This window comes from Talpa europaea (genome assembly GCF_964194135.1).
Source record: "Talpa europaea genome assembly, chromosome: 3".
In the NCBI taxonomy this organism is placed as follows: domain Eukaryota; kingdom Metazoa; phylum Chordata; class Mammalia; order Eulipotyphla; family Talpidae; genus Talpa; species Talpa europaea.
Window position 1 is genome coordinate 119,166,805 of NC_140069.1, and position 25,473 is coordinate 119,192,277.

The 25,473-nt window shown below is 34.8% G+C and overlaps 1 protein-coding gene across 8 annotated transcripts in view; it reads right to left on the reverse strand.

Moving 5' to 3' along the window:
• The window catches only part of COG5 (component of oligomeric golgi complex 5), a gene marked incomplete at both ends in the record, with an annotated part of 167,069 nt that overhangs the window by 101,526 nt on the left and 40,070 nt on the right, over window positions 1–25,473 (reverse strand). For 6 of the 8 annotated variants that reach the window (XM_084230368.1, XM_084230364.1, XM_084230365.1 and 3 more), the window contains one exon: window positions 1,129–1,259. The exons of the other annotated variants lie outside the window; for them this stretch is intronic. In XM_084230368.1, the coding sequence (XP_084086494.1) occupies window positions 1,129–1,259 (131 nt within the window). The remainder of the gene's footprint in view (window positions 1–1,128; window positions 1,260–25,473) is intronic. 8 annotated transcript variants of the gene reach the window in all.

A 25,473-nucleotide genomic window follows, 5' to 3' on the forward strand; every position in this document is an offset into this window, starting at 1 on the left:
TAATAGCATAAGTTTTTATCTTCATAGTTAAACCACAAGTTAAAATTTAATTGGCAGAAATAAAACTAATGTCCAGTGTTAGAAGTTAGAAAAATAGTTCCCTTTGGAAAAGAGAGAGAGAACAGTGACTGTGAGTAAAAATGAAGAGACTTCAGGAAAATGAAAATGATGGTAATGTCCTAATTCTTGACCAGGGTTTTGATTTTACAGATGTATTCACATGTTGTAGTTCATTCTATGCGTGCATATATGAATTTTTCACTTTTCATTATGTTTATAATAATCCACTTAAAAGCTTATTTTCAGATATATCAGACTTTCAGTTCTATTTTTTAAATTACAACAATGAAGAACCAGAAGTCAAATAAGTAACTTTCTGATTTAGACACTACTTAAATAACTGTGTATTTGTAACATTATTTTTGTCCAATAGAAAGGCAAAAAATGAAATTCCTGGTTTAAATGACATGAATAAATTCTTAAAAAAATCTATTTTGGTCCATTACAAATGAGAATAATATTGAATATAATAAAAATGCAAAAGAACTGATTTTTAAGTCAAATTTCTTGATTCTACTACATCAATAATTTTATGTTTCTTCTAAATCAGAAATTAAGCATTTGGAAAATGATAACTTAAATGAAATCTCAAGTCAAAAAGTTTTTTTTACAGAGTGATAACTTAAGATTCTGGGGTCAGAATGATTAAAAATTGGATCCAAACTATACCATTCACTAGTTTTGTTATCTTCAATAAATTATTTCAGCTATTTGTAAAATGTAAATCATAACAATACCAATTTACAGAGCTTTTGAAAGGCTTAAATGAATAATATACCTTACATAAAGTAAGTATATGCAATATGTATTAACTATGTCTACATATACACATTATATAAAAACATGTTTCATATTATATACATTAGAAATCTAAAAATCTATTTTAGCAAAATTAAATATATATTAAATTTTCCTTGTACTTTTATTTTTTCTACTCTCCAATTCAATGTGTAGACATAGTTCTCCAATGATAATGAGAACATTAATCACTTTTTAAAGATCAAAGTTAAATGCTTATATGTATTATTATGTAATTTCACACTAAAAAAGAAGCATTATTTTTACTACCTGAGTCTCCACACCCTGCTCCAGTAGGCGCTTAGCTTGATTTTCCACTTCAAGTCGAGCTCTTGCAATAAAAAGTAGATCATTTTCTATTACTTCTATTCCAGAAAGGTCTATTCCTTGAGACAGATAATCTATTAAAAAAAATACACATACACACACATTTAAATATTTTAATACAAATAAATATCAAGATGTAAAGGCATCTTCAAAATATTAGACTTTCATTGAACATAATTTCCTTTCAAAATCCCTATCTTAAAAAATATGACTGTGAAACCTTCAAAGCCTCTAAATCAATTACTCTGTTTCAGGAAAAAAATAATAATCGTTAAAAAGAAAAAAAACAAGTAAATACATTTGTGCAGGTTGATATTTACCATAACACCAATAAAGAGTTGTATAGACTTTTAACAGCTGTATAGCTCAAATGAGCTAATAGACATAGGAATGTTTTGTAAACCACCATGACAAACATGTAAATTATTAGTTTCATAAACGATGTAGTAGTTGCTAAATTTTGTTATTTTGATGAAGGGGGAGGAAAAACAGAGAGGTAGAACAGAGAATACTGAATTTAGTATTACAAAATATAAAAAAAAAAAAACCCATAAGGTTAAAATACGTACTTTTCTAAACAATCCCTAGTTGACATTACTGCTTAAACTATTTACATTCCTGTGGGTGAATCTTAACATTTTAAGTCCAAAGCACTTCTAGGGGCATGTTGATCTTTCTTGTTCTTCAAAACTCATAGAAATGTACTTCCAAAACCCTTACTTTTTTTCTGTCTCTCACTGTAAGATAGGGGAAAACCTTACTATTAAAGGAGACTTATTTTCCTTTCCTAAGAATTTCTCTGTTTCAGCCAATATGAAAAATTTCCCAGAGCTAAAAGAAAGACTATATTTTCTATCTTTCCCCTGGGCACAGTTTTTCTTTTCCAGACTTTCTAACTACAGTGCTAGTCATAGGACTCTATACTCTATATATGAATTCAAACAAAACCTTCGTTTTTGTCCTCAGAAGATATTTCAGGTGCTTTATTTTGTGCCTACCTTCTAATTAGTATCTAACCAGAAAAATCAGTATCCATCCATCAAGATGTGTATAAAGGTCTCATAGTATTGAAAGAATAGTGAGACACTATGCTTAAATATATTTTTCTCAATAATTGAGAAAAGCACTAAATGAAACAAGCCAGGATTAAAAAAAAATAAATTGAACACCACCATAAACCAAGGCAATCTAGCTGACATCTATCTACAGGGCATGCCACTGAACAAAAACAGAACATTCATTCTGTTCAACTACACATGGAACCTTTACCAAAACAGATCATATCCCGAGTCATAAAACAAACATTTTAAATTAAAAAAAAACTAAAATGACCCAAAGTATGTTCTATGATCACAATAGGATCAAACTAAAAATCAGTAATAGAAAATAACTAAATTTTTTAACTATTTGGAAATTATACAAGACATTTCTAATCAGTCAATGGATCACAAATGATCTCAGAGGAATTTTTTCTTTAATATTGAACTGAGGGGCCTCCCTGGTGGAGCAAGGAGTTAAGACGCAACCTATGAAGCTATCAGAGCCTCTGCAGCAAGAGTTCGACTCTCTGGCCATCCAGGAAGCAGCCCCCATGGCTCATCAGACCTCTCCTGACTCGCCCGTTACTCCCCTCAGCAGTGTACTTCGGTCAATCTGCCTGTTCTGTTCCCCACTCTGTCTCTGGTGAATCCTCTCACCCCCCAAACCTCTTGTTTATAACCCAGCTCTTGTATGCATAAATAAATAAATCTTTTTAAAAAAATATATTGAACTGAGTGAAAATGAAAATACAACATTGAAACTATGGGATTTAACAAAAGGAAGCATCAGAGGGAATTTAATAATACTAAATGTAACACAATTTTTAGAAAAAAATATACAATAAAATATTACTATTATAAAAAGAAAATCTTGCATTTTTGTGACAACATAGATAGAATCTGAGTGCCTTATGCTAAGTGAAATAAGAGAAAGACAAAAACAATATGATTTCACTAATATGTGAAATCTTCAAACAAACAAATAAAAACAAGCTCATAGATAACAGAGAACAGATGGGTAGTTGTCAGATGCAGAGGTAGGAGGGTGAAATGGGTAAAGATACTGCAAACTTCTAATTATAAAATACTTAAGTCATGGGAATGAAATGTACAGCATGGCAACTATAGTTAATAATATTGCATATCTGAAAGTTGCTAAGAAAGCAGATTATCAAAAATTCTCATCACATGAAAAAAACTGTAACTATGTGTGATATGGGTATTAACTAGACTTCTTGTGGTTGATTATTCTGCATTACAAATATTGAATCAGTATGTTGTACACCTAAAACTAATGTTATATGTTATACCTCAATTTAAAAAAAGGGGGGTAGAGAGAAGATAAATGATTAGGAGAGAAAAAGAAGATTATACTATGACCTCACAGCATTGAAAGGACAGTAGGATACTATGACTAGTTCTCCAACTTAGAAGAAACCATCAAACCTCATAAAAGATGATCTGAATAAATTTGTAACTATTTAAAAAACTTAATTTGTAGTTCAAAGCATACTGAATAGGAAACCTATAAGCGCAGATAGTTTTACTATCATTGAGAAAAAAGACAATACAACTCTATACCACAAAAGAGGGAACAATTCCCAAAAGTAGACCAAAAAAAAGAATACATCTCCCAAGAGGTTAGACACAAAAATTTCCAAATTATCAAGTCCTATTACCCTGATACAAAACCAAGGCAAAGCTATTAAACAAAACAATTTTATAAAACCACTTCCCTCTAAAACATAAATGGTAAACTCACAAAAATATTAGCAAATATAATCTAGTTATAAAAAGAATATCAATACATCATGACCAAGAAGAGTTTCTATTTAGAACATAAGGTAAACTTTGAAAATTTAAAGATTTTACTATAAAACCTAAAGCAACAAATAAAAATAAAGTTTACAGTTAAAATCAACTGAGATGTAGTCATAAAAAAATACTCCAAAAGCAAGCAGAAAAAAGGAAGCAATAAATAGGTAATACAACAAGATGGTAGCATTAAATATAAACACTTCAAAAATAAATTCTAAATTGTTTGAAAATTCCAATTTTAATATAGTTTATAAAATTGGATTTAAAAAAGATGAAACTATATACTTCAAAATGTGATCTTATCTGGAAATAAGGTAGTTTCAGATGTAGTTAGTTAAAATGAGGCCCCTAATCCAGCATGACTGGTATCCTTACAAAAAAGGGAAATGTGCACACAATCATCTACATGGGAGAACACCATGTAAAGATGAAGGGAGACATCCGGGCGAAGCTTCTACAAGCCAAAGAGCTCCAAATATTGTTAGCAAATCATCAAAAATACGGGAATAGCACAAAAAAGATTCTCACAGCCCTCAAAAGGAACCAACACTATTGACATTTGGATTTTGGACTTCTAACTTCCAGAACTGTGAGACAATACATTTCTGTTGCTTGTTATCAGTTTTTGATACTGTGTTATAGCAGCCCTATAAAATACACTATAAGACACTGTTACAAGATATTAGTCATATAATACAACAACGTTTTAGGTACTTCCATCTCTTCCACTTTATAGATGACAAAACAGAAACACAGAATAGTTAATTAACTTGTTGAACTTGTCCGAGATCACAATTATTAAGCTATAAAGGCAAGACGTGGGAAATGATACAAACGGTGGTAGTCACAGAACAGTACCACAGTGTGGCTATTTCAAATGTCTGTGTGTTCTGGTTAGTCAACACCAAAGCTTTGTTCTCTTCTCACACACTCTAAAATCTTCTGGTTATTCCTTTCTGTTTAAACTAGCTGGAGGAAATTTAGTTGGTCTCAACTAGAACTCTGAATGATATATAATGGTACCTCCAGTTAGAAACTGGAGTGCTGAAGGAAGTTGGAAGTACTTACAGAATGTGACAGTGGACAAAGACTCAGAAAACAAATTGATCTCTACTATTTGTTGTATGAGTTCTTGAGTTTACAATGAGGTTGTAAAGGGACTACCTGACAAGTCTGGCCACAAAAATTCCTTCATTCTTACACTGCTCTTAATGGAATTCATTTAGTAAAATCAGTAAGTACACTCACAAATTCAGTACTTGGTAGTAAATATATTTTAAAATAAAACATACTCTTCTGTTATGAACTGAATTGTGCCCCAAAAATATATGTTAAAGTCTTAAACCACCCCCCCAATACCTATTAATGTGACCTAATTTGAAAATTGGTTCTTTCCAGATACAAATCAAGTTCAGATGAGGTTATACTAGCATAAACCCTATCCAATGACTGGGGTCCTTATAAGATGAAGGAAATTTGGACATATACATCCATAAAGAAGAATTCCAGGTAAAGACACAGCGACCCACAGGGAAGAAGGTTGTATGAAGACAGAGGTGGAGGATAGAAAAGACACCTCTATAAACCAAGAAAATCCAAGGATTTCCAGCAACCATCAATGCTAAAAGAGGCAAAGGCTGATTCCTCCCCTAGAACCTTCAGAGAGAAGATAGCCCTAACAATACCTTGATCTCAGAATCCTGGTCTTCAGAACTGTAAGAGAATCAATTTCTATTGTTCTAAACCACTCAGTTTGAGGTAATTTGTTAGAGTCATTCTGGGAAACTAATACATCTTCTGTTTTTCCCATCTTCAATCAGGCCCCAGTTTAAGCTGAAAGCCTAATCAGTTAACAGAGAATTGAAGTAAAAGAAGTCTCCACATGCAGAGCAGCTGCAGGGCAAGTCATTTAATCTTCTACACAACATTCACTGACCCATTATAAGCAAGTTCTCTTTTTCTCTTACCTGAAGAGCTCTTGAGCTACTAAATATTATTTTCACAATGAATGAATGATGTTTGTAAAGAGGAGTCAGAAAAAATGGAACAAAAAACTATTTGGGCTTGAAGCACAGGCATAGATATTTTGCTTAATAAAATGTAAATCATGTCAATGACCTCTCATTTAACTGTATTCATTATTTCAAAATTCTGTTTATTTCTCTTATCTGCTTCACCTCTTCTTGTAGGATTATACCTTTTTTGTCCTTAACTGTCACTTTGGTCAATTGCAAGGAGCAAGCAGAAATAAAGGCATGCATTCAAGTCCCTATATTTAACCAGTATTCCAGAGCTTATATTTTGTTCATACTAGAATACTACCTATTCCACTCTAACCCTAAACATGTTTGAACCTTTCAAATTTCCAAACATCTCAATAAAATCCTATCTTTAGTAGTAACTACACATAACATCTTTTCTACTTTCCCAAACTGCAAGTAATTATCTGTCTTCTGAATTTTCACAGCCTATTACTTTTATTTCTTCTGGCATTTACTTAGACCATATGTGCTAAATTTTAATGACTAATGCTCAAACTTCTCCCCCACTACCCAAAGTTATTCATTTTACTAAAAACCCTTTAACTTTTATCAATCAGGAATTTATTTAGTAAATTAAGAGGACCTTAAAATACAAAATACTCCTCAAAATAAGCCTATTGCTATTGGTTAGTTTAATAAGACCCTTTCCTCTAACCCAAATTATGATCCATTAACTAAGTAAATGTGGTATCTAATAAAGAAAATGAATCTTACACAATTTTAAGGACTTTACATTAGACCTTTGAAAAAGGACAAAGGAGAAAATGGATGGAAGAACCAAATAACAATCTACTATGAATAATGCAAGTATTAAAAAAAAATTTCAGTACTTATATACATGCACTAAAGGTAAACATCTAGCCAAATAGGTGTCAACAATGCTCTCTCCTTACTTTCACATATGCCTCAGACTGCATGTTATATTTTACAAACATGTTCTTACTTGCTATTTAAATCAATTTCATCTAAAAAATAAGTCAAGAAGGAAAGAAAAAGCCATTGCATCTATCCTATCACCAAAAGAGATAATTTAGAGTTACAGATTATTGAGTAGATGGTGGACGTACTTTAATATGCTGTCAGAGAGAGGAACTCAAGTGTAGTCAGATCTTAAAAGCTGAAAAATGAACACAAAAAAGAAAAAACAGAATCCAAACATAGTTTGGAGAACAATATTATAATCTTGCATTATATGTCCCCAGTTCCTTAACTGATACCTCCTAATATCTATCCAAGTTTGAAGGAAGTTTATGAAATCTTTAAAAAATGCACAATTAAACGTTTTCCTTTTCTGCAGGCATACAAAAAGGATGCTGTATTTCTCAAATTGTATTAAAAATAATAATATTTCAGAAAATGCAACAGAATAAGAGAACATTTGATAAAATAACTCAAATATCCACCAGATGATTAATAAAATTTTGTATATTCATATATTGAATATTATTTGTTAATAAAAAAGAATGAAGTGCTGCTATATGCTATAAAGCATGGATGAACCTTGAAAACATACACAAAGTAAAACAGTTCCAAAGAATCACATATTATATTTTTTCATTTATATGAAATGTCCAGAGCAAGCAAATCTATGACAACAAAGTAGAAAACTGATTGCCTAGTGCTGTATGGTTTGAGGGGTGAGAGACAATAGGGAGTGACTGTTAACAGGCACAGTTTCTTTGAGGGGGATAATGAAAGTACAAAAGTTAGGTTATGGCTGTGATTATGTAGCGCGCTCAACATACTAAAAAACACTGAATTATATACTTTGGGCAAATTATATGGTATGTTTAATATATTTTAATAAAAGTGTTAAAAAAAATACTACCTCTTACCAGAATGCAATCTCTACTCTTATGAGTGCTGTCATCCAGAAGAGATCTAAAAATGTCTTACTAGTAAAAAGCTAAAAATGTGATCGACTCTGCTAATGCTTCAAAAATAATCATTTTGTTAAAAATCTTAACCTTATTCTGTGGTGGATTCCATTGTTTCCCCCTTCAGTTTAGAATTTCTTGTCATGTTTATAGGTCTTTACGATCTCAGACCAACTGGCATAATTATATTCCTGTCCCACCCATTCACCCTCTGCTACAGAAAGAGATGCATTTCATACATTCTTTACAGTCTGCTACCTGTGAAATATAAAATGATCTCTGATAAGGGGGGGAAGAAAGCAGGGAGAAAATTGAAGTGTAGAAGTTGGCAATTCCAAACAAAGAAATTATTTGCGATTCAATTACCTTAACAAAAATGAATGAGAGGTCTCCCTCAAAGGCTGTTATGAGACATGGACCTCCAGAGGGCCAACTCCATCTCTAAATATTTGGACAAAAATGGACAATTCATTTATCTCTTTGGTCCTGATTTTTAGTCTTCAAAATGAGGATAATAACTGTACTAATCTCTATTTTCTCATCCAGTTCCGTAAATTTTGTAATTCTATTCACTCCTCTAGTGTAGCCAATGCCACAACAATCCTCCCATTCTTAGTAAATTGGTGATGTATGCTGGAGCAGTAAATTATTAACAAAATTTATATTTAATATATAATTTAGATTATTCAGGCTTAGAGTGAATTTTAAATTATTTACATTCAATTTATCACCACTTTCAGTAATAATACTTAAAAAATAAAAAGCCATGTAAAGAGTTCAGGGTTTTTTCTGCAGTTATTTTATTAGACTCTTCACAAAAAAATTCAGAATACCAAAGGGTGAGGTTAAATTCATTGGTAAGCTCAAACACAGAGGAGACTAGCCCTGGAGCTAAGGAATAGCACTGATTTTTTTTTAAGTTCTTTTTACTATAAATAAATTTAATAAATTATTGTATTATTGAAGTAGCATTACTTTACATCCTTATTAGTGTTTTGACAGAACAGGATTTTCTACCCTATGGTATAGTCACTGTAGCATTCCCACCACAGTAGTAACTGTAGTCCTTCACCAAAGTCCATTGTGTTCTCCCCCCAGCATCCTGTTTTCACCCTCCCCCACACCCTAGAAAGCCAAAGATCTATGGTCAGTTTTCAAGAATTGGTTTTAGAGGAGAACAGCTTTGACTTTTTTCTGCAGATTTTGACAATCCACAGCTTTTTGATCAACCTTGTGCTGCTGTGTAATCCCGTATTGTCCGGAGCCGTCCGGAGTATGTGCTGTGTTGCATATGCGTGCCATGAGTTCGCTTTACCGTTTCGCCTTCGGAGAACCACAGGTTTTTCCTGTAAAGCACATGAGATTGGGAGGTACGAGGGGAGGAGCTACGAGGGTATAAGAGGAGAACGCGGGAGAGAGAGGAGAAGAAGAAAAGAGATTTAAGAGGAGAACCACGAGAGAGGAGAGTGCTGCGAGAGGAGCAGAGAGAAGGCCAGGGAAGTAAGAAAGACAGGGAAAAGTAAAAGAGAAGGAAAAGGAAAAATAAAGAAGCAAAGGCTAGCGTCAAGTTGTCAAGCCCCTCATTTCAATCCTCAGCCCTTCTCTTTTCGTGCCTCCAAATCCCGCGGGTCGGGACACCGTATTTCTCCTCCTCTGCATTGAATAGCTCACCTTCCTGGTGGCCTAGGCTTGCACAGTTTCTTATTGTTGAAGTTAGCATCAGTGAAATGTTTTGGGATTTTTTTACACCATTGATATCAATTTTGGCAGAGGTAGGGATGACAAATTTCTGGTGTGCTCTGCGCAGAGGAACTCAGTTAAGGAACTGAAGTACAATCACAAGCAGCAAGCCACTGCTCAACTTTGTGGTGCCCAGTAAGAATGAACAGAAGGGTCCCAGGAGTGATGAACAGTCAGTTTTCTTACATGCTGACTGAAGGGTTTTTTGCAAAGTTTAACTACTTGGGTAGTTCCATGCTTGACATCACCAACTAGTTTTGTGCTGGCAGCAAGAAACTTCTCCTTTTTTCTTTCAACCCTGGAGTTGTACATGGTCTTTCCAGAAAACACAAAAGATCAGGAAGATCTGCCCATTCCTCTGACTAGAACAGGGTCTCAGCTGCAAAGAGACTTCCTCTGTTTAGGCATTTTGGCCCAAGGGTTACCCTTCTTAACTTTGCTAACAGAATCAGCTTTTTTGGCTTCAGGTTTCTTCTTTTTAGTAGCTGGTTTCTCAGTCCTTTCACCCACAATGGGAAAAAGAACTAAACCAGTTCAGAATTTTAAAGCAACAAGCCCAAATGGTAAATTAGATACTTGCATTTTTCCTACACTGTTTTCTCCACTTACTCTGACACTACTTTTCAAAATTATTCCTATTCTTACACCCAATTTTATATTATATATTTCATATATTCTTTACTGTTTAGGGGCCTCCCCGGTGGCGCAGCGGTTGAGTGCTGGGTTGCGAAGCTGCCCCGCAGCCTCTGCAGTGCTGGTTCAATTCCCAGCTGCTCCCCGGCCACCGGAGGGTCCCACATGGCGCGCAGACCTCTCCTGCCGCCCGCTGCTCCCCTCAGCAATGTACTTCGGTCCTTCTGCCTGCTCTGCTCCCAGCTCTGGCTCTGGTGAATTCTCTCACCCTACCGCGCTTCTGACTGTACCCAGTGCTTGTATAAACAAATAAATAAATCTTAAAAAATATATATATTCTTTACTCTTTGTAGCTGTGAAATATGAACTCGTCTAATAGGGGAGGAGGAACGCTGGACTTAGAGGTTTGTAGGAGTCTGCACTCTATTCAAAGAAATGTGTTGAGATTCTTCATAGCACATTATTAATACCCCTTTTAGAGCACTCACCATATTAAAATTATTGTAATATTTAATATTGCTGTTAATATTTAATATTTAGATTCATTCACACCAAGTATTAAGTGGCAAATTGTCAGAAAGCAAGGAGTATACCTCCTGTGTAATACTAGAGTAGGAACTTCCACATAACACTTAGCAAAATTGCATTAGTTGAACAAAATGACTCTCTGGGCAACTGAAGAAACAATTTAGAAAAACAACAATCATAAAGAATATTTCTCTTTGACTCTTGACACTCATACTTTAAAATATTCTTTTTGGTCTTATATTACTAAGTAGAAACATAGCTAAAAAATATTGTGGATTAATGGGCCTCCCTGGTGGTGCAGAGGTTGAGCGCTTGGTTGCGAAGCTGCCCACAGCCTCTGCAGTGCCAGCTTGATCCCCGGCTACCGGGCGAGGGTCCCACATGGCACGCGGACCTCTCCTGCCGCCCGCTGCTCCCCTCAGCAGTGTATTTCGTCACTCTGCCTGCTCTGCTCTCCCCTCTGGCTCTGGTGGAATCTCTCACCTCCCGCGCTTCTGACTGCACCCAGTGCTTGTATAAATAAATAAATAAATCTTTAAAAAAAAAAAATATTGTGGATTAAGAAAAACACCTCACAGATTTATGATTGTTAAATTTTGTGTTTAAAATTGTATGTATTTCCAAAAATTTAACTGAAGAATAGCATGGTTCCTCAAGATACATTTTACACACTACTCATTAATACTTATTGAAGTCTGTATACTTACAATGATCTTACACATACACAAACTGAAGGCAACTTTCCAGGACGCAGCAACTGCTGTTTGCAAACTGATTTACTGTTAATTCCATGTTGGACTTAGCTATTCAATGATGAGTGAAAAAAACTGCCTTAATAAATAAATGATTGGCCAGCAAATAATTACATATTCTCTTATCCCATTACTTTACTAAGTGCTCGAGTTCATTTTTTAGTTTACTGCAAACAGAAATGTCTGGCATTACAATATAAGATACAAATCAATAACAATACTTATGAAAACTAAAAAGAATGTATACAATTTTACACACAAAATATCACAAGAAAAATGAAGAAAGGACCCTTTTGTATTTCTTCCCTGCCCATCATAAGCCAAAACATCAGTGTAAACCACTATCAAGAGTAGAGAAGAGAGACAGACGCTTTGGGACAGCAGCTGTGTTGAAGCTCAGAAGGGATATGCGTTGGCAGATTTGTATGTGATGTCTCAAAAGGAGAGAAGGACAGGAAAATTCAAGAGTAAAAGACCATTATAAAAATAAATAAGACAGAAGCTAACAATTAAAATTCTGGACACAAAGTATTGGCAAATTGTAGTATACACAATTACCAAAGAAAAATCAAGGAATAAAAGCACCCACAAAATAGATAGTGTAAACAGAGTATACACAAGTAATATGATTGAAGCCACTTAAGAAAACAACATAACATATAGTCCTTGAAAGCTTAAAATCACTTCAGATTTGAATTTAACTGAGAAAATGACATGAAATCTGAAAAGTAAAATCCACAGATGGAAGTCTAGTACTGTGTGTTTTACCTCTGGGAGTTGCAGGCTGCACCATGATTCTATTATTACATTACAAATCTGTTGTGTGGGGAGCGGGGGAGGAATTACTGTGTTAGAGGAAAAAAAAAAAGAATAGAACAAATTGTTGTAAGAACATGTAGTTTTTAAATGTTTTTAATCTTTACAAGTAGTCTTATTTTTTCAGAATTAATTTTTTTCTATATAAACTCATCTATATTTAAAACACCTAAATGTCCTTTGTGTTTCTTATTATGAGAGTGAGCCAAAAGAAACGACTGTCCCTGACTCACATTATTGGTTTTTCTTTTAAAACCAAAACATCACAAGAAAAGTGAGGAAGGGATTCTTTTGTATTTCTTCCTTGCCCCATCATAAGCCAAAACATCAGTATAAACCACTATCAAGAAGAGGAGAGAAGAGAGATGCTTTGGGACAGCAGCTGTGTTGAAGCTCAGAAGGGACATGCGTTGGCAGATTTGTAAGGTGATGTCTACAACACAATGTGCGCCTGCTAGATCTAGTCTGGTTCCTAATTTTTTAAAATTTTGTACTTGCTGTTTTGCCTTTTAGAGAACTGTATCACTCTCCCCTACCCAGAACATTTTTGCTAGAGATGTTCGAATTTATTAGTATTAATATGTTGTCATTGGGAGAAATAAAAAAGCTGTTAATTTATGAAATGAAGAAAATAAGGCCAACCCAACTCGAATTAGTATTTATCTTAATAATACCTTATACTGAGGCCTCCCTGGTGGCGCAAAGGGTTAAGTTTCAACACTGAAGCTACCGCAGCCATGCAGCACAAGTTCTATCCCGGCCAGGGAGCTACCCACATGGCTCAGCAGTATATTTCAGCAGACCTGCCTGGTCTGCTCCCCACTCTGTCTCTGGTGAATCCTCCTACCCCCACACACCTCTGGCCTATACCCCAGTTCTTGAATGCATAAATAAATAAAATAAATCTTTAAAAAAATTACCTTATATCTAATACTTTATATAATATTTTATTATAGTTTAAAAATACCTTTTTCCCATTTAAATTAAAACTTAATTAAAAGTACTTAAGATAAACTATTGTGATTTGGGTTTTTTTCTTTTAAAATCAACATTTTATAATGTCATAAACACAAAATTTCAAACAGCAGGACAAATAGAAAGTATGTACATTGTAGAATACAGTTGGAAGAGTAAGGGAAGAACAAAATGAGCAAGTTAATAAATCAACTTGGAAGAGGACAAAGGCAGGAATCCACAGGCTAGGTAATGAAAAGCTATATATATATCTTTGTTTGACATGGGAACGGAAGATGGACAAATAACCAAAGATACAGATAGAATTTTATTTTATTTTTTTTTCAGATAGAATTTTAGATGAAATGCATAAAAAGAAAGAAGTTGAAAAAAGTTCAAGGTTCTATTTTTTCAATGAACTAAGAATATCATCTGGTAAAAACGTGAGAAGGGAAGGTTGTCTCTGTCAATGTCAAGGATGATCAAACTAAGGTCTGTGGTTCAACATTCAAGCTAAGAATGGTTTCTCATTCTTTTTTTATGGGAAGGGGGAGGAGAAAAGGAAAAGGAAGGGAAGAGGATGGGAAGGAAAGGAGAATATGCCATACAGATTGTATATGGCCCACAAGGCCTGAAATATTTATTATCAGGTCCTTCACAGGAGAATTTTGCCCATTCCTGGTCCATAGTAATAACACTTGTGAGAGAATGGGAAATGACTAGACATTAGAAGACATAAATTTGCAAAGGCATCAATCTGTATAGTATGACATTTTCTCCAGCAGTGCTCTCTCTTTCCAAAAGGAAAAATAACAGCAGTGGCACTAAAAGGAAAGCTGTCCAGGGCAAATATTTGAAATGCAAAGAATACGAATCACAAAATATTAATGGCCTATTATTAGACTCTAACATAAGCAATAAGGCACAGAAAGAAAAACCACCAAAAATGTTAATAACTTTAAGATAGCACTAAAAAGGAATACTTTAAGGTAGTTCAAAATTTTGCTAAAAGAAATTCCATGCCAGTGGTGCATGCAGTGTAGTAACACATATGAAGAGATGTGAACTTAAACCTATACCTCTGAATCATGAGCAATGTTGTAAACCAATGATGCTTCAATAAAAGTTTTTTAAATAAATTCCATGATAATTTTAAAAAAATAAATATGGGGTGTTTGTTTCTAACCTAACAGTATAATCACCGTATAGAAATTACCCTAGCAACAGAAAACTAGACAAAACTTATAGAATTACCATTTTCAGATACTGGACAACAGAAATGTGAGACTGTGATCCCTGGAAAACAAAATGGAGTAAACTCTATGTTTATTCAAACTTTCTGCCTAAATACATTTACCCCTATATAACACAAGGGGAAAACACAAGCAGAGGATAATGGTTGAAACAAGTTGAAGAGACAAATCTGAGTTGAAGATGTTATGACAGAACAAAAAATAGGAAAGAAAATGTAAGGTATGCAAAGAAACAGTTTCTGAAATTTCTATATAGGACTTGCTGAGTCTTCAGTGGAATACTAAATTATGAACACATACAGTGAGACTCAAAGAGGCAGCCTAAGCAGTGCGGGTTCGATCTCAGCCAGCGAGAATCCCACATGGTGCCACAGACCTCTCCTGTCGCGCCCAATGCTCCCCTCAGCAGTGTATTTCTGTCAACTGCTTGTTCTGCTCCTTGTTCTGTCTCTGGTGAATCCTCTCACCCTCCCATGCCTCTGGCCTGTACCCCAGCTCTTGTATAAAAATAAATAAATCTTAAAAAAAAAAAACAACAAAAAACCACAATTCAACACAAGGTAGTCAGTATAGACCTCTGAACGAGCATAGCTTAATGGCAGTCTTGGAGTAATCCTCTAAAGCATCCTCTCAACCTACCCTAAAATAACTTTAAAACAAACCTCAAGAAGATTAAACAAAGCCACAAGTAATTTGATTGACAGAACAAAATATAACATTCATTAACGAAGACATCAAAATGCACTAATCAGTATCCAATTAAAAATTATTAGAAATAACATGGTGCAAAAAAAATGACATAGTTAAAATATTTACTATAATTATGTCCAGACTTATAGAAAAACATGAAGAGGTGGAAACTATAAAAATGATCAAATAGGGTCTCTCTGGTGGCGCAGCAGGTTGAGTGCAGTGCTGTGAAGCTGTCCGCAGCCTCTGCAGCGTAGGTTCAATACCCGGCTGGCCAGGGAGCAACCCACAAGGCACGGCAGACCTCTCCTGTCTCACCCACTGCTCCCCTCAGCAGTGTATTTTGGTCCTTCTCCCTGTTCTACTCCCTGCTCCATTGCTGGTGAATTCTCTCACCCTTCCACGCCTCTGGCCTGTACCCCAATGCTTGTATAAATAAATCTTAAAAAAATAAAATAAAATCTACAGGTGAAAAACAATATTTTTTTTAAATTTACATACATATTTACATATAATTTTTATATATTTTTATATATTGTACATTATACATTATATATTTATATATATACATTTATATATATATATAAAACAGCAATTGTTCATTTTTGTACAATGCTTGTTTTCTCCTTAGGTGCGGTCCCCATAGAATTCCCACCACCATTTCACCCGTGCGCCATTGCCATAATACCTTGTGCTCTTCCCTCCCTTCTTGAAAAACACAATATTTGAACTGAAAATCCACTGAAAGGGTTCAACACCAGTCAGATATTATAAAAGAGAGATGAACCTGAAACCAGAGCAAATAAAACTACCTAAACTAAAGCTACAAAAAAAAAAAAAAAAAAAGACAACCCTACAAATGAACAGAGCATCAATGACATATGAGACAATATTAAGGTTCTAAAATAAATGTTATGAGTGTCCCAGGAGAAAAAAAAATATGTGAGGAAAAAGAATTTGAAGTAACAGAGGGGATTTTTAAAATATTGATCAAAAAAACAATATTTCCCTGATTACAAGTGATGTTGAACATTTTTTCATATGCCTGTTGGCCACTTGCATTTACTCTTCGGAGAAGTTCCTTTTTAGCTCTTCTGCCCATTTTTTGACTGGATTTTTTCTTTGTTTTTGTTGAGTCTCATCAGCTCTTTGTAGATTTTTGCAATCAGTCTTTTATCATTAGTGTTGTGTGCAAAAATGTTCTCCCAGTCGGTGGGGTTTCTCTTTGTTTCGGTTATTGTCTCTTTTGCTGTGCAGAAGCTCTTTAATTTGATGTGGTCCCAGCTGTTTATCTTTGCCTTCACTATCACTGCTTTGGGTGATGTGTCTGTAAAGTTGTCTTTGAGGTGCATGTCAAGTAGTGTTTTGCCTATATTTCCTTCCATATATTTTATGGTTTCAGGTCTTATGTCTAGTTCTTTAATCCATTTTGAGTTGGTTTTTGTGCATGGTGTGAGGTAGTAGTCAAGCTTCATTCTTTTGCATGTAGCGACCCAGTTTTCCCAGCACCATTTATTGAACAAACTTTCTTTGCTCCAGTGCATATTCTTTGCTCCTTTGTCCAAGATTAGTTGGCCATAAATCTGTGGGTTTATTTCTGGATTTTCTATTCGATTCCATTGGTCCGTGTGTTCTGTTCTTGTTCCAATACCAAGCAGTTTTGATGATTATGGCTTTGTAGTATAGTTTGAAGTCTGGGAGTGTGAAGCCTCCATTCCCTTCTTTTTTTTTTCGAGAGCTTTGGCTATTTGGGGTTTTTGGTGATTAAATCAAAACTACAATGAGATACTATCTTACACCAGTGAGAATGGCACATATTAAAAACTAGCAACAACAAATGTTGGCGAGGTTGTGTAGAAGAAGGAACTCTCCTGCACTGCTGGTGGGAGTGCAAACTGGTCCAACCCCTATGGAAAGCTGTGTGAAGATTACTCAACCTACTGAAGATAGAGCTTCCATATGATTCAGCAATTCCTCTACTAGGTATTTACCCAAATGATACAGAAACATTAATTCCAAAGGGCACCTGCAGTCCTATGTTTATAGCAGCACTATTTACAATAGCTAAGCTATGAAAACAACCCAAATGCCCAAAAATAGATGACTGGATCATGAAGATGTGGTACATACACACAATGGAATATTACTCAGCAATCAAAAAACATAAACACATGCAGTTTGCAGCAACATGGATGGAGCTGGAAGGGATCATGCTCATCGAAATAAGTCAGAAAGAAAAAGAAAAATACTGGATGGTCTCACTAATAGCAGGAATTTAGAAAATCTAAATAAGGGACCAGGAAAAAGACTGATTAATACAAAGTAAAAATCAAAATCAACAAGCAACAATAAACCAGAGACACATGGTGGGGAGGGGGGAGGAAGGATTAGGGTCAAAATAAGGGGGGGTGCAATTTTATGGGGAATATAACCAAAATGAAAATGCATATATTGTGCAAAAATGAAAAATGATGTAAAAATTATATAAAATATTAAAAAAACAAAAAACAAATAACAGCAACAACAACACAGATCCAACAATATAAGTGAACCCCAAGCAAACATGGAAGAACCTACACCAAAGCACATCATAAAGAAACTATGGAAACAATGAAACAAAAAGAAAATTTCAAGCGAGTCAGAGGGGAAAAAATACACAGCACATTGCAAGGAACAAAGAAAGACATAGACTTTCCATTAGGAACTAATAAGACAACAAAAAAATTTTTTAAATGAAGAAAAAAAAAGTCAATGTAGTTGTCCTGCACTACAAAAAAAGTCACATTAAATTCTTCAAACTAAAGAAAAATACCAGAATCTCTGATGTACAAAAAGAAATGAACAGTGTGAGAAACTGTAAATTATGCATAAATTAAACATTTTTATCCTTAAAAATTTATTTAAAAGATAATCTGGCTGCTAAAAACAAAATAATGTATTATAAATTCATAACAAATAGAAGAAAAATTTTAGAAAAACAGCACAAAAAATGAAGGGGATTCAAAGGAAGTTATAGTAAGGCTCTAACTATATATTATGTAGCATATTATTTACAGACTGATAAATTAAACATGTATATTGTAAAACCTAAAACCAGCACTAAAATAAGAAAGCTAATAGTTAAGTGACTAAACTACTTCCATTTTATGTACTTACTACTATTCCATTTTATTTATTACTAAAAATAATGTTAGTATTCCTCTACTAGTACTTCACTTGATAGAAATATATGGAATAGTAAACATGTGTGCAAGTGAAAAGAAGAAAAAAAATGAACAGAACAAAACAAATTCAAGTAGAAGACTCACATTCATTTAACTATCTGGAAAATTATACTAAATATAAATGCGCTACACTCCAATTAAAAGACAGAAATCATAATTAAAAATATGACAAACTATAGAAAACACACCTTAGAAATGAATACAGGTAAGTTAAAAGCAAAAGACTGAGAAAATATGTATCATGCAAATCATATTAAAAGAAAATGGGAATAGCAACATTGATATCTGACAAAGCAGTCACCAGAACAAAGAATATTATTAGGGATAATGACACATCTTTATTTCATTAAATGCTCAAGTCTTATCCAATGAAAATACACCATGTAAACAATGGGAAAAGTGAAAGAAGAAATAGACAAATCCAGATTTACTGTTGGAATGTCATAACTCTTCTTTCAATAAAAGGTTACTTCCATTAAAAGCCTAATAGAACAAGTAAACAAAATCAGTAAGGCAAAAGAAGATCTGAACGAACTATCAATCAATTTGGCCTATTTGACATTTATAGAACACTATGTGAAAGATGCAAGAAAATACATTATTTTCAAAAGTAGATGGATCATTCACCAAGACAAATGACATTAAGCAAAACTAAACCAAAAAAAAAAATCTAAACCATTTTTTTAAAAACTGAAATTACACAAAAATGTTGTCTAACCATAATGGAATTACATAAATTTGAATCAATTAACAAAAAAATCACAAAATTCATCAAATATTTGAAAATTGAAAAACACACCTATTAATAACCCATGTATCAGCAAAGAAACACAAGAGAAATTAGAACACATACTAAACTACATGACATAAAATAAAATATTCAAATTTGCGGTATTTAGATAAAGCCATAGTGAACACGATTAAAATCTATTAAAGAAACTTTCACAAACACAGAAGGAAAAAGATATTAAAGATCTGAGCAGAAATCAGAAAAATAGAAAAAAAACAGTAAGAAAATAATTCATTAAAAACAATGAAACCCAAAGCTGGTTATGTGAAAACATTACTAAAATTGATAAACTCATACACTGACCAAGAAAAAAGGAAGTCACAATTTCCAATACATATTGTCTATTAGCTTACTTGACTTAAAGAACATAAAATCTACTTCAAATATATTCTCTACTGAAGTCTATCAAACATTTAAGGAAGTCTAGTATGGCTCGTACACAATTTTTTTTTAAACTAGAGGAAGAGGAAACATTTTTCAACAATTTAATGAATTTAACATTGCTCTGAATATAAAATCAAACAAAAATATTACAAATGGGGTTATGAAATACAACTATTATCATGCTAAATTGCTGTCAAAAGAACTGAGATTACAGAGTAACCCACCATCACAAACTCTAAGGAAAAACGGGAAAGACACATGGGACATAAGCACTGCAGTATAAGGCAATCCATTCACAGTTTCTTCACACCATGGAATGAAACGTTTCTATAATCTCTAATGTAAGTGGCAGGGGTAGGTATGCGGGTGGTTGGGGGTGGGGTAGTTGCCTAAAACCACTTAAGAAAGTCAACACACACTATCACTCTCTACTGAAAACCCATTAAGGGCCAGGGGAGGGAAACAGAAAAAAATAATAACCCTATATTCTGGGGGGAGGGAATATAATTTGTACCGCATGTGAAAAGGGGGAGAAAAACTGAGATGTCTCCTTTCCAAAAACCAAAGACACAGTGGTGGCCTAGTTTACTATGGTAGACAGGTTTCTATACCTGATACCATAACCATGCAGGTGGAAAAAGCAACAGTCTGGAGTTTACAGGCTTCTGTAGCCCAAACTATCTTACCCGCAGCAGCAATTTGTTTCATAGTTAGCAGTCTCAAAGAGAGATGTTATCAATCCATCAAGTCCAGAGTCGTACATGTGAAACCCAGGCTACTGGCAACAGCCCAAGAATCAATAAAAATATAACCCGGTTAATCAAGGGGACTATTGGTCAGAGCTGAGAATGGGAGGGAGTAATCACACTCTCAGTTGTCTGTAGCTGGCTATTGAGGGTCAACAGCTTCAGCAGCACAATGAGACCTTCAGCTTTTCCTTTGGCTGAAACATCAGTCAACCAGGCATTTACAGGAACTTCTGTAAATCAAGAGGCCACCCAATGGGCCAGTGACTATGCTTCAGGTGGTAGAGTGACAGATAAGATATTCTCCAAAAGTGGCAGCTTCATTGCTTCATGCAAAACCAGTATGACTACTTAGCTAACACTAAAGCCCAATTAGCTGCACCCCTGCACAAACTTTTTACATTGACCAGTGGGCTTTATTTTGGCTCTTTTCTTGTTCGTCATCAAGTTCAAGTTACCCTATGCCCAAATGATGACATGGGGCCAGGAAGTCATGGGTCAGGTGTTTTAAGACGACCTTAGCAGGTCTTTTCAAGAGGTGCACTTGGTAGCTGGGTCAGGCAGGTGGCACTGCTGTACTAGGAAATGGCCAAAGACTCCAGCAGTCTAAAGCTATGATTTTTTTCTTTCTTCCTAGGATGATACACTGTTCTTGCTGGATCACCAGGGAGGGGACATGCAACAATCTATGAATAGATGAATCTCCTGTGAATTTATAAGCATTCACAGTATAAGTTCATAAAAAACATCAATACCAATTATAACATTTAGCAGAGAGAAGCAGAATAATAGAACATTGAATAGGCTTAAAGACTCTGCCCACACTTCAGCTTTTCTTGCATTTGAGTGATTTCCCTTCTAAAAGAACACAGACCAAGGAATTTAACCCCCTCACAGATAAGACTACAGATGCAACTGCTAGGAGACATTATTTTCTAGCAAGGAGCATGGGCAGAATAGTAGAGATTATCTTGCAGAGGAGGGATAAGGTAAAGGAGACTTTTCCTCCTCTAAACACCTCCCCCCAGGGTGGTTAGCACTTTCTTCTTTGTGTACTCCCAAGCGCTGACAAGTGCCTGGGCCCAGGGTGTCCTTAATTTGTCCTTGTGGACACTACTATAGTTGCAATCCACAGCCCCACTACCTGCAGCCTCCCTTGCCACTTATCGTGCTCTAGGCCTACATGTCCAGGAAGGATGGAGACATGGGTACCTGCATACAACAGAACTATAAAAGCTAGAATTCTTCCCCCTCCTTTTCGTTTTTCCATTTTATTGTTACAATTTTTGTATGACTTTTCCTCCCCCTGCTTGAGTTCCTCACCATAGTCCGCTTTTCTCTTAAGCACTGAGGTTAGCAGAGGTAGGGAAAGGAATCAGAGGGCACAAAGGGAACGAATTGCTCTACACCAATAAGCAAGATTACATTGCCTTCGATTTTAAGTGGCTGCCTACTTGGACTCAATAAATGAACTTATAATGTTTTCAGTCTACCCAAACTCTGTCCCCTCATTGCTGAAACCTTTTATTTTAGCTCTGGGGAGCCCTTTATTCAGCAACTGCAGTCATACTGTCTTTTGCCTGGAGCCCAGATGCTTGCTGCTTCATTGAAATAACATTCTTTCTTCTTCTAATCTAGAGAATATGCGACAACCAAAGCACCATTTGGGCAGCTTTGTTTAATTGTCTGTCTCACTGTTTAGCTTCTAAAAATTCATTAACAGGTAAGGCAGTAGGGGGCCTACTTTAAGTCTTCCACTTAAAGAAGAGTATTTGCTACTGAATCTTATCATCCCCAAACTGATCCAAAAGGGCTCTTGTTTTTCTCTTGCAGGAAGCCACATCTGTCAACAATGTATCCTTATTGCCAAAACTGTCAAAAATCATGAAGAGTCTAGGGTTCTGCCCTTCTTCCTTGCTATGAAACTAATCTGCTTTTGTCGTGGATGCTGGCAGAAGACATAAAATACCTGGGTCAGAGATAAAGGATTTTATTACTTATCATACAGTAAGCTAGTGACAGTTCAGCTTCCCCTCCAAGTCTTCCTGGCAGAGGGATGAACATGGATACGCTCTGTATACAATAGATTTATGTCACAGCTGAAAAACACGGAGCTTGGAAAAATGTACTAGTTTTACTACAAGCAGAAGCAAGTCTGTTCTTTCTCTGGACAGTCACTATTTTATCTCTCAAGGTTGCTAACTGCAAACACAACAATGAGAAATGAACTAGATAAAAAGTAGTCAAGTCCTTGCATTCGCATACCCCAGCAGGCCCTTGTATATTCAGTGATGCTCAGAACCTGTGGCTGATTGCTTCTCCAGACACAGTCCTATCAAATCAAGTTCAAGTAAAAGTAATGCTCTCTCTATTTACTGATCACTGCCGATATAGAATTTACAAAATAAATTCTCAAGACTTTTGATTAAGTTTGGTAAAGTGCAAGACACAAGGTCAATTACAGGGAAAAACCTACATTTCTATATATTAAAAATAAATAGTTGGAATTTTATTTTAAAAAGACTAGGTGCTATTTCAATAGGACAAAAGAAATGCTATAATGAGATAGAAATATAACAAAAACGTGCCAGATCTATATAAAACACTGATTAAATAAATCAAACACTTCAACAATAAAGACATCATATCCACAAATTAGAATCCCAGTATTAAGATCATTCTTCCCAAACTGATGCAAAAAGTCCCTGCGATTCCAATTAAAATCACACCAAAATAAATGCCAATATTACATCCATAAATGAAAACTACAAGACAGATGTCAGTGAAAACATAGTTTACAAGGAAAAAGTTGCCAGTGAGCATAGTCGTTAACTATTATTAATTCTTAAAATACACCCGTTTTCCCCAAAGGAAACTTGAGTCTAGAGTGAAAAGAGCCTATGGTGGAATTCTACCATTCTCCGGCTCTACACATAAGGAATGGAAGCCTTCTTACAAAAGCATTATGTGTCTAATTAGCTGCAATAATAAACCATTCATTCATAGACAGTAATTCGGTTACATCTCCCACCAGAGTGAGCATAGGGTGTGCACAGAAGAGGGGTTGTGCCTTACCTTTGTGAAATACAGTCCTTCAACTGACTTGCAGTTTCATGACACAGCAACCAATTATCCTGCATAATAACCTATATTAGGTGAATTATGCAAAGAAGACAAAGCAACAGAAATGAAACCAATGTGGAAAAAAATGTACAAACATGACTGTGTAGCACTTTTGTTGAAATATAAGGAGAACAATCACTGAAACCTATGAAATATAATGTTGCAAAGAGGGATAAAAGGTAGCAAAACAGTAGGCCAGAAAATTGGAAATAAGGGTGGTAACAATTTGGACAAAGACCTAAAAATGACAGGCCACAGTAAGACAACAGAAAGAGATTAAAAATGACTAATAGGGCCTCCCTGGTGGTGCAAGGGGTTAAGACACAACCTATGAAGCTGCCCGCAGCTTCTGCAGCACGAGTTTGATCCCCGGCCAGCCAGGGAGCAACCCACAAGGCGCAGCAGACCTCTCCTGACTCGCCCGCTGCCCTCCTCAGCAGTGTACTTTGGTCAATCTGCCGGTTCTATTCCCCACTCTATCTCTGGTGAATCTTCTCACCCCTCACACCTCTGACCTGTACCTGGCTCTTGTATGCATAAATAAATAAATCTTTAAAAAAATGACTAAGAGTCAGGCTTAAATCAGAAAATCTAGGCTTGAATCAGAAAATGGAAATATATATTTATGTGATGCTGGCAAATGACTTATAACTACATAGTGTAAAAAATAAAAAATATTTTTTTTTTAAATTCTCAACTTAGAAGAGGTTGGGAAGGATGGGTAAAGAATTTTTTTTTTTTGAGTTTTCCTGTTAAGAGTATACAATTCTGATACATGTACTTATTCAACTATAATCAGTTTTCAATTATTCTCTTATATATAATGAATCACCAATGTTGTTGACTCTACTACCTTGGCTACTCCCCACTTGATGGAGGTTTCAGCAGATGGTCCATTTCTATTTTCTCTGGTAAAACATTTGTTGTGAAAGAAATTTAAAGTTGAGAAGCCAAATGAAATTTTTGAATTGGCTTTAAACTGAAATAATTCTTTCTTCCCTGGATTCCAGTATTAGAGAGAGTTGAATTAGCTATGTTAAGTATTCATTGAAAAAACCACTCTTGAAGCAATAAAATTTAAAAACTGATTTTTCAGCAATAAGAAACTGCTTTTGCATTATATACTTCGCAAATAGTTTCAAAGAACTTTCAATTGTGATTAATTCCAAAATTTCACAAAGTTGGGTTTTTTAAATAATAAACTCAAAATCATCAAAAATGTAGCATCAGAACTTGCCACAATCTGGATAAGAATGACCTCATACGATCAGTGCAATGTAAATGTGAACAGCAAGTTACTCATTCACAAAGACAGTTAGCAGGGGTAGTTCAGATCATGCAGAATACAAATAAGCAGAGAAAACAGGCTGGCAAAACAAAACAAAAATAAATCTTAGACTCTGAAAAATATAATGGTTACACAGGTGAGGGGAATAAGGATAGGACAGTAGAGGGAAAATAAGTGTGTACACTGGCACCAGAATTTGGGGACAGGTGAACGAAATATGTACATATATGAAGGCGTTAAAGTAATCCCAAAATAACACAGTTGTATAAACAATTGACAAACTGGGGGAAAAAAAATCAAATCTACCAAAAAATTAATGAATTACTCTTTCAGTCATAATTTTCCAAATTTAGGCATGCATATATATAACATTAAAAATCAAAGACTTCCATATCAGGAATTTAAGGCTATAAAATTCTTATTCAATAAGAACATTTATAACTAAAAAGAAAAATAACTTTTCAAAAAGAATTTTAATAAAGATATATGGGTATTAAATTCACATTAGTTGCTTGGTTATCATTAGGAAAGTTAAACTGTTTCTCCAAGTTATAAACTAAATATTAATGTATAAAAGTATTTTATAACAA